The 8,968-nt window shown below is 52.4% G+C and overlaps 1 protein-coding gene across 4 annotated transcripts; it reads left to right on the forward strand.

Annotated features, from left to right (window-relative positions):
• The first annotated feature begins 366 nt into the window (after positions 1–366).
• On the forward strand, positions 367–8,704 carry LOC102243405 (melanoma-associated antigen D2). 4 transcript variants are annotated; one of them, XM_005860892.2, is made up of 13 exons: positions 367–570; positions 2,076–2,149; positions 2,544–3,038; positions 3,633–3,941; positions 4,062–4,125; positions 4,375–4,454; positions 4,968–5,062; positions 5,756–5,835; positions 5,927–5,969; positions 6,313–6,375; positions 7,469–7,583; positions 7,935–8,383; positions 8,570–8,704. In XM_005860892.2, exons 2-12 carry the CDS (start codon positions 2,105–2,107, stop codon positions 8,373–8,375), a joined length of 1,830 nt encoding a protein of 609 aa, XP_005860954.1. In that variant the 5' UTR covers positions 367–570; positions 2,076–2,104; the 3' UTR covers positions 8,376–8,383; positions 8,570–8,704. The 4 variants fall into 4 exon arrangements, with proteins under 4 accessions (XP_005860954.1, XP_014390816.1, XP_005860953.1 ...); XM_005860891.2 differs by lacking the exon at positions 367–570 and adding an exon at positions 1,098–1,193; XM_014535330.1 differs by having other exon boundaries at positions 464–570; positions 7,935–8,704.
• Positions 8,705–8,968: the final 264 nt, after the last annotated feature.

Genomic DNA, 8,968 nt, shown 5'->3' on the forward strand with positions numbered 1-8,968 from the left:
TTTATGTAGCTGTCAAAAAATGTGCAATGTGGAAAATCGATTAGAATATATAACTGGAAAAAATACAGGTCTCAGGACAGTAGGTGTAGTGTACCCTTTGTGGGCAAAAAACCCAAATTAATATATGCAACAGAAAAAAATCTGGAAGAATGTATATCAAAATGTGAGTAGTGGTTATTTCTGGGAGATGAGATAAGCGTAGCCTTTCATTGGTATGTTAAATATTTCTGCATTATTTGAATTTTCACAACAACACATTACCTTTGTAATAAGAAAGAATAAAGATATAAAAATAAATACATTCAATGAATGAATTGCTTTGAGGGAGTGGTTTTGGTTGGAAGGGCTTCAGACCGAGCCTGGTACAGTGGCATAAACACGAGCTTTGGCGTCAGACAGCCCTGAGCGGGGCCTCATTGCCCCACCCCCGAGGAAGGAGAAGGGGGGTGGCAGGGGGCTGCGGAAAGGGGCTGGGCTGGGCTGGGCTGGCTGCTGCTGTAGTCCAGGAGGCTGAGACTTCGAGAGGGACTGAGAGAGGGCAGACGCATCCCGGACTCACTCGAGGACAAGGTGAGGGACGCTGAGATTGGGGTTTGCTGGCCAGCCAGACGGTGCTTCCAGCTCCCTCGAACCTGTAGCCAGGCAGGTGGGCAATTATGACTGCATCCCTGCAGCTGTGCGAGGAGTGACCTGGCGTGGCATGTAGACAAGCAGGAGAACTTAGAGAATAGTAGGCTGCACGGACTGGGGAGCAGAGACTAGCGGAGAAGGGAGAGAAAAAACGGAGAGCCGGGCATGTTGGATGGCGGACAGGGAATATGAAGGGGAATACTGAGGGGAAGTGCAAATCCAGAGAAGAAACTATGGGATGCAGAGAAGGGTTAAGGAATACGGGGAAAGGGGTGCAGAGGTAACACGGAGGGGGATGTAAGAAGGGGGATAAAGAGTTCCATGGGGGTCAATAGGGAATGCGTTGGGAAATAGGGAGCAGGAAGCAAGGCAGAGGGAATCCGGAGGGGGGTTTAAGGAATGAAGAGCAGGGAGTGGGGGAAGGGCAGACTGGTTGAGACCGAGGCCCCCTAGGGAGGCGGAAAGGGGCGGGACCACTTCCGGCCGGGAGGGGGGAGGGCAGTCTCCGAGTTTCGGAGGGGCTCGGAGAGAGTGGACGCACTCTGGAATTGTAGGAGGACGAGGTGAGTAGCAGCGGGGCCCTGCTCTGGATCGGAGCCCGGTAGGGTTCAGCCCCACCCTCTGGGGAATCTCGAGAAAACCTGCCCTAAGGACCGGATCGCTCTGGATCCATCCGGCTGGGAAGGGAGGGGATTGGACCCGGTTTGTCTGTGCCCGAGACGGAATCACTAGCTCGATACTGATTTGAGGAGGGGGTGTTTCAGGGAAGGGGCAGAACCAAGATGTGCTTGGCCTGTTTGGAGGGGGGCGTGTTATGAAAAAGGGCGGGACCAGGCGGTACTGTGTACTCGGGCTGCGTGTGAGTAGGGGAGGAGCCGGGACCACCGGACAGTGTGACAATTTGAAAAAGGAGGCTCGCTGGGGAGGGGGCGGGACCTACTGCTCCTGCGGACCTGGAGGGAGGCGTGTGCTGGGAAAGGGTACCGGACTGAGTCCTCAACTATTGCGCATGCGTACTATGGATCGTTAGAAAGGGGCGTGCAGAGAAGGGCCCGCACCGAGCCGGCCAGCTGCCCAGTGCGCATGCGCACGATGGACATCAAAGAGAGGGCTTGTGCTGGGAAAGCGGGCGGGGCTGAGATGGGGCTTGCAGCGGACGCGCATGCGCACTGTCGACCTGCGGCTGGGGGGTGGGTGCACTGGGAAAAGGGGCGGGGTCCTCAGAGCTGCCGCGCTGGCACATCTTCCTGGAAAAGGGGAGGGTGCGGCTGCAGAGAATTGAGACCTCGACGCTGTGGATTACAGAATCTGAAAACAGAGTCGTTGGGGGTGGGGGAGGGGTTTGGGATAGGGGCCCTAGGGAAGGTGAGGATTAGCCTCCCAGCAGAACAGCAGAGAGGACGTTCAGTGGATTCTCCCCTTGACCCAGGCCTTCTCTCTTTCAGGCTCAGCTCTTGCCAGGCCAACTTGAGACATGTCTGACACAAGCGAGACTGGTACGGGTCCAACCCGCTCCCAGGTGAGACCTCCTCCTGTCCTCCCCCTGTCTGCTTTTCCTCTTCAGCCCCTGTTGCTGCCTCAAATCCCTTGGTACCTTCCCTTCTATCCTTGTCCTTCTCCACCCACTTCCCTGCCTGGGTGTCCCCCACCCCAGTAGAGGGAGTGAGGAAGGATGGGAAGGAAGAAGGAAGGATGGATGGAGGAAGGAAGGAAGAAGAGAAGACAGGTGCATCCCTCTTCCGCTATCAGTTCCTGCTCAGAGGAAGGGGGTGCCTTGTTGGGTTGAGGTGCTCAGAGCATGCTGCAAGTAGGGGTTCGTATAGGTCAGAGAAATGAAGGCTTGGGATTTGGGAGCGATTTGCCTGGTTGTGGGTGGGGAGAAGTCCCGTGAGCTTCCCTGCTTTCTCTTGCAGGCTGAAACTTCAGAAAAGGAAAGCGACTTGAAGGCGCAGACCGTATTGACAGTGACCCAGAACTTGGAGGTCTCAGAGACACCAAAGGCTTCAAAGGCACCAGAGGTCTCTGAGGCCGAGAAGGTCTCAAAAGCTGCAGGGGTCTCAAAGGCCACAGAGGTCTCAAAGGCCCCAGAAGCTCCCGAGGCAGCTGACACTAAGGAGTCATCTACCACTAAGCTGACTGATACCCAGAGTTTGGCAGCTGAAAAGAAGAGTCCAGCAGCTGACACCGAGGTGCAGAAGGCTGACCCTCAGGCTGTGACAGCTCCTGCCACTGAGACCGAAAAGGTCAGCTGTGTGGCTGATACTAAGGTCAATACAAAGGCCCAGGAGACTGAGGCTGATGCCTCTCAGGCTCCGAAGGCGGATGAACCTGAGCCTGAGGGCACAGTAGCCCAGGCTCAGGAGAATCAGGATACTCGGCCCAAGGTCAAGGCCAAGAAAGCCCGAAAGGTAAGACTTCTGCAATAACTGTCCTTGCCTTTCAATTCCTCTTCTCTAAGTTGGTTCATTTGTTCTGCAAACATAGAGAAAGTTTCCTGTGCTCATCAAGGCTGTGGGGAATGTGATGCAATTCCCATCTTTAGAGAGCTCACAGATTTGGGGGAAGATGAGACAAGAATACACAACTGTAATCTGAATGTAATGCAGTTTATGTTGACATAGTAGCTACCATGTGTTAGGCTTTGAGCTAGCACATTTACACAGCTTATCTCTTAAATCCCCAAAGTAATCCAGTTTTATAGAGAAGGAAGTGGACTCCCAGACAGATAGAATGAAGTTGTCCAGGTTGGTAGGAGCAGAGCCAGTGATAGATGGAGGAAGAGGAGAAGCTTTAGATTCCACTCTTGGGTGGTTCCTGGTCTGATTCAGTGATGAAACTCTTGCTTGAAAGCCAGTGAAAGACAAACCCAAGATTCAGCATGGCCAATGTCTAGTGAGTCACTACAGGGGTTGGATGAAAGGGGGTTTCTGGAAGAGAGAGAACGAGGGAAAAGGACCATCTGCTTCATCTGGCGCCGTTGTGCTTCCTCTCTGTTGATGCAGGTGAAGCATCTGAATGGGGAAGAGGAGGGCAGCAGTGATCAGAGTCAGGCTTCTGGAACCACAGGTGGCCGAAGGGTCTCAAAGGCCCTAATGGCCTCCATGGCCCGCAGGGCTTCAAGGGGCCCCATAGCCTTTTGGGCTCGCAGGGCATCAAGGACTCGCTTGGCTGCTTGGGCCCGGAGAGCTTTGCTCTCCCTGAGATCGCCTAAGGCCCGTAGGGGCAAGGCTCGCCGCAGAGCTGCCAAGCTCCAGGCATCCGAAGAGCCTGAAGCACCACCATCTCGGGATGTGGCCCTTTTGCAAGGGAGGGTAAGAACGCTGTCCTTGGCACTCAGCCTTAGCCACTGCCTTGCTTGCCTTCTTCTCTGCTAACCTTTCAAGCCTTCTGCAAATGTTTTTTGACCTTTATACCTTTTTCTCCTCTCCTAGGCAAACGAGTTGGTGAAGTACCTGTTGGCTAAAGACCAGACAAAGATTCCTATCAAGCGCGCAGGTAGAGTCCTACTAACTCCCTCCCCCTAGTTCTACCCTCTACCCCCTCTGTGCTGGGGGCATCCCTTGCTCTTCTGTTCCTACTTCTGTCCTCCCAACGTTCTAATTGGGCAGTGCTAGCATCTCTGTTCATTAGCTCAAAACCTGTTTATGTCACCAACAGCAGAGTAGGCAAAGGGTCTATAGTTTGGGTATGGGGGCCACCTGGCTTCACTTCAGCTCAGGTGCTCGCAACACTCTCCCCTTGCAGACATGCTGAAGGACATCATCAAAGAATACACTGATGTGTACCCTGAAATCATTGAACGAGCAGGCTATTCCTTGGAGAAGGTGAAGGGGCAGCCCTGGGGGATGGACACAATGGGGAAGCCTTGAATTGAACAAAGGTGTACACGTCCCTTCGGGGAGGGACCACAGAGATTCACTAAGCCCAGTCCCATCACTGGGCAGACAGTGACCTAGGGAGGTGCATAGACTTGCCAAAGGTCACACAACAAGTCAGTGGTAAAAGCACAGCTGGGACTCAACTTAGTCCTGACTTCTGCTGCTGGACATGTCCTGGAATGTATTCCAGATGCTCACCTCTTCCTTTTCATTCACATTCACAGTCTCCCTAGATTCCTACTAATCACAAGGATGATGTAGATAACAATAGCACATTTGTTGCCTGTTTGCTGTGTGCTGGCCTCATAGCTAAGTGCTTATGTGCATTAACTCACTGGTCTTACACACACACACACGCACACACACACACACACACATGCACCCTAGGTACATGGGGAGCTGTGGGATGCCCAAGAAGCTGAATTTGATGATCTCACAAGCTTTCCTCCCCATCCACAGGTATTTGGGATCCAATTGAAGGAAATTGATAAGAATGACCACTTGTACATTCTTCTCAGCACCTTGGAACCTACTGATGCAGGCATACTGGGAACGTAAGCTGGGAAAGGGCTGGGTGGGAGGGAGGCTTCTGCTTTTGCCCATGGCACTACCCCATCCCTGTCTTCTGTCCACACTTCCTTAGAGAGTCAGGAAAGACAGGCCTGAAAGCCTGTTCCAGCCCCCGCATGTAGCTGGAACCCTGCCCACAAAAGTTGTGCCTGGTTATGATGGACTGAAGGGTGTCGAAGCCTGGGGTGGGGCAGTCCTACTGTCAGGTTGTCTGTCTGTCCAGAAGCTTCCCAGGAAGGCAGCCCTGTCACTGCTTGTCTCTTCCTGCTGGCCTTGATAGAGTGGTTCTCACGGGAGGCCTTCCTGGTGTGGGTGGATCACGATGCTCGAAGGGCAGGAGCATCGGTGGCTGTGAATTCTCTGGTGGCTGAGGGGCCTGTGAGAGAAAGAAGGGCCTCACATTGACCGAGTGCCAGGGTCTAACTCTGTTGGGGGGATTTCTTCTGTCCTCTCAGCAGCCCGGGGAGGGGAGGATGTGATTTCCCGTTTCACTGGACAGGAGACTGAGGCTCAGGGGTCTAAGTGTCTTGCCCAGGGTCACGTGGAGCTTGAAGCACAGACTGGGCAGAACTCTCCCGTACCTGAGGAATCTGGGAGAGGCCAGCCTAGGGAGCTGGCTGGTGTGTTTTTTGCAGATGGCTGCGGACATAAACCTCTCTGTCCTATTGTTCCCCTAGAACCAAGGACTCCCCCAAGCTGGGTCTCCTCATGGTGCTTCTTAGCATCATCTTCATGAATGGAAATCGGTCCAGCGAGGGTGAGTGGCTGGGCGTGCAGCTGAATGGGTGGCCATGGTCAGAATTCCACATGTTCATTTTCTGTCCCTCTCCTCTTGCCTCCCCTTGCAGCTGTCATCTGGGAGGTGCTGCGCAAGTTGGGGCTGCGCCCTGGGTATGATTGGGCTCTCTCAGCACTTGCTGTCCGTGTTGTCCTTTGGCAAGAGAGGATGGTCCCAGGATCGCATCAGCCTGGTGGTCTGATGGAGCGGGCTGGGGTGTTGGACTGGGTTAGAGGGCCCATGACTCTGACCTGGGTGGATGGGGAAATGGTCCTGAACTCTGTTCCCTTGAGCTTACTGCCTCTTGAATTTCTATGGTGCTTCCTTGTGCCAGAAATCTCTCTTCCACGTTGGAAACGCCTCTGCACACATCTGGGAAGTGCTATGGTCCCGTTTTATTTACTTATTCATTCACTCATTGTATTTATTTATCTATCTATCTTTCTCTGCTGTCAGTATACATCACTCACTTTTTGGGGACGTGAAGAAGCTCATTACCGATGAGTTTGTGAAGCAGAAGTAAGTGTCCATCTGCTGTTGGTGTGTGCCATACATTTTGCCTATTTTAGAACTGGGTGATAGAGCTACGATGGGTGCATGTGTGCTTGTGTGTGTGTGTATGTGCTGGTGGGAGCTTGTTTTTAAGGTGATAGAGGCAACAAGAGCACATATTCCTTGACCCATTACATGTACTCTCACATATGCCCCAGAGCAGTTCTATAAGGGAGGGATTGTCATCACCGGCTTCGCATACAGGAGGAAACTGAGGCTCAGAGTGTTGAAATCATTTGCTTATGGTTACACAGGTAGCAAATTGAAGATTTTTAGATTCAGGTCCCAATGCGTTGGTTCTTTTTACCATGCCAACCAGGGCTTCGTAGCAATTAATTTCAATTTTAAAATAGTATAATTTCAATCATAAAATAGGAGCTGTAGGCAGCTAGCTACTGCGCTGGGGACTTGACATGTACCATCTCATTTCATTTTCATAACTACCCTGCAGAGTAGGTGCTGTCATCCCAGCTCCATTTTCAGTTGCTAAACCTGGGGCTCAGAGACAGATGTCTGAGCATGGCCCCAGCCGGTAAGGGGCCCATTCAGGCCTGGAGCCCAGCCCTCCTGCCTTTCTGGCCAGGGGCCCACCTTATCCTCATTCTGGGGAAACAAATGCGCACTCACAAGGTTGCACTAGCACACATGCACACACAGTCGGGAGTGTGTACGGAGTACGCTGCTCTTGGTGGACTGTCTTCCCTTTACAGCCCTTTTCTGTGGTGCACTGTCCCAGGCCACAGATGAGACGCTGCGGCGGGGTGTGCTCAGAGCAGGGTGCCTGAAGAAATGGCTCCTCTGTTTACAACACACCCAACAGGAACTGGGGTCACTGTGACAAGGGGCACAAAATGTGTGGCCTTCCTGTGCACAAGCACCCTACATGTTTCCCCCCGTGCCTTCACATGGCTGCTGGGCAGGAGGGATGGAACAGGGCTCAATGTTGGAAGAAAAGCTGCAGTATTTAGTGGGGAAGGTGCTACCTAGAGCCTGCCCAGCCCATGCATGGGTGGGCCATGGGTGGTCTTAGACGTAAAGGCTTCGAACCTATCTTTTCAAGGTACCTGGACTATGCCCGAGTCCCTAACAGCAATCCCCCTGAGTATGAGTTCTTCTGGGGCCTGCGCTCCTACCATGAGACCAGCAAGATGAAAGTCCTCAAGTTTGCCTGCAAGGTAATTGGAGAACTACCCAAGCTTGGCATATCAAGAGCATGGGTAGGCTGTGGGCAGAGCAGCCTGCAGCTTATATATGAATATTCTGAAGCCTCTCTTAGTGCACCAAACACTTTAGCTGAATCATTGAATCCTTCCGACTATCGTGGTGGTGTCCTCCTGCAGATGAGAAAACTCGGGATCACAGGTCACAGAGCTAATGTCAGGGCAGAGATGGGATACTAGTTGCATAATTACTAGAAGTATTTATTGTATTGCTACTGTATACAGCGTGTAGCATGTTGTCTAGAATCCAGTAGGTACTCCACTCTCCGATTCCAGTCCTTTTGAGGGTTGTTATTTCTGTTTCAGGTACAAAAGAAGGATCCCAAGGAATGGGCAGCTCAGTACCGAGAGGCGATGGAAGCAGATATTAAGGCTGCGGCTGAGGCTGCAGCTGAAGCCAAGGCGAGAGCTGAGATTAGAGCTCGAATGGGCATTGGGCTTGGCTCTGAGAATGCTGCTGGGCCCTGCAACTGGGACGAAGCTGATATTGGACCCTGGGCCAAAGCCCGGATCCAGGCGGGAGCTGAAGCTAAAGCCAAAGCCCAAGAGAGTGGTGGTGCCAGCACTGGTGCCAGTGCCGGTGCCAGTGCCGGTGCCAGCGCCGGTGCCAGCGCCAGCGCCAGTGGCAGCTTCGGTGCCAGTGCCAGCCTGCCCACCACTCTCACGTTTGGGCTCTTCTCTGGCCTCAGTGGAACTGGTGCCAACAGCAGTGGTAGCTCTGGTGCCTGTGGTTTTTCCTACAAGTGAGATTTCAGGTACATGTTTAGATTCGGTGAGGGCAGCCAGGGCTCTTGGGGATGGGATGAGCTGGGTGGTTATAGGAAGGCCAAGGTCGGAGGACCATACGGAGAGTGTGGGAAAATACTGCTTTTGACATTGTATTCCTTCCTGTTTGGTGGCTATCAGTTGACTTTCTAATTTTCTTTTACTTGTGATTTCAGATATTGCTAATCCCAGCAGCCTTTCTCTTCATGCCAGGGTGCGTCCTCAGAAATGTACTCAACACAGCACTCTAGGCAGCCACTATCAATCAATTGAATTTGACACACTATATTAAATCTATTTGCCATTTCTGAGTTTATTGCTTTTTTTGTGGGGATGGGCTGTAACATTTTGGTACTACATTTAAAAGTGAATTGGAAAAGTTTCCACCTCAATCTGTGCTTAGTTTGAGGTGACATTGTTAGATTCAAGGGAGCGAGATTAGCATGCCACTCTGGGATGGACTGGGCCTCATCTCTAGTTTAGAGGGCAGGCAGGATTGTGGTTGGGTGCAGAGTCATGGGGATTGTAGGCACAGAAAACACACTTTGAAGAAGAGCGCTGAAATGGGTAAGTCT

This window comes from Myotis brandtii, unplaced genomic scaffold, assembly GCF_000412655.1.
Source record: "Myotis brandtii unplaced genomic scaffold, ASM41265v1 scaffold1424, whole genome shotgun sequence".
NCBI classification, from domain to species: Eukaryota; Metazoa; Chordata; class Mammalia; order Chiroptera; family Vespertilionidae; genus Myotis; species Myotis brandtii.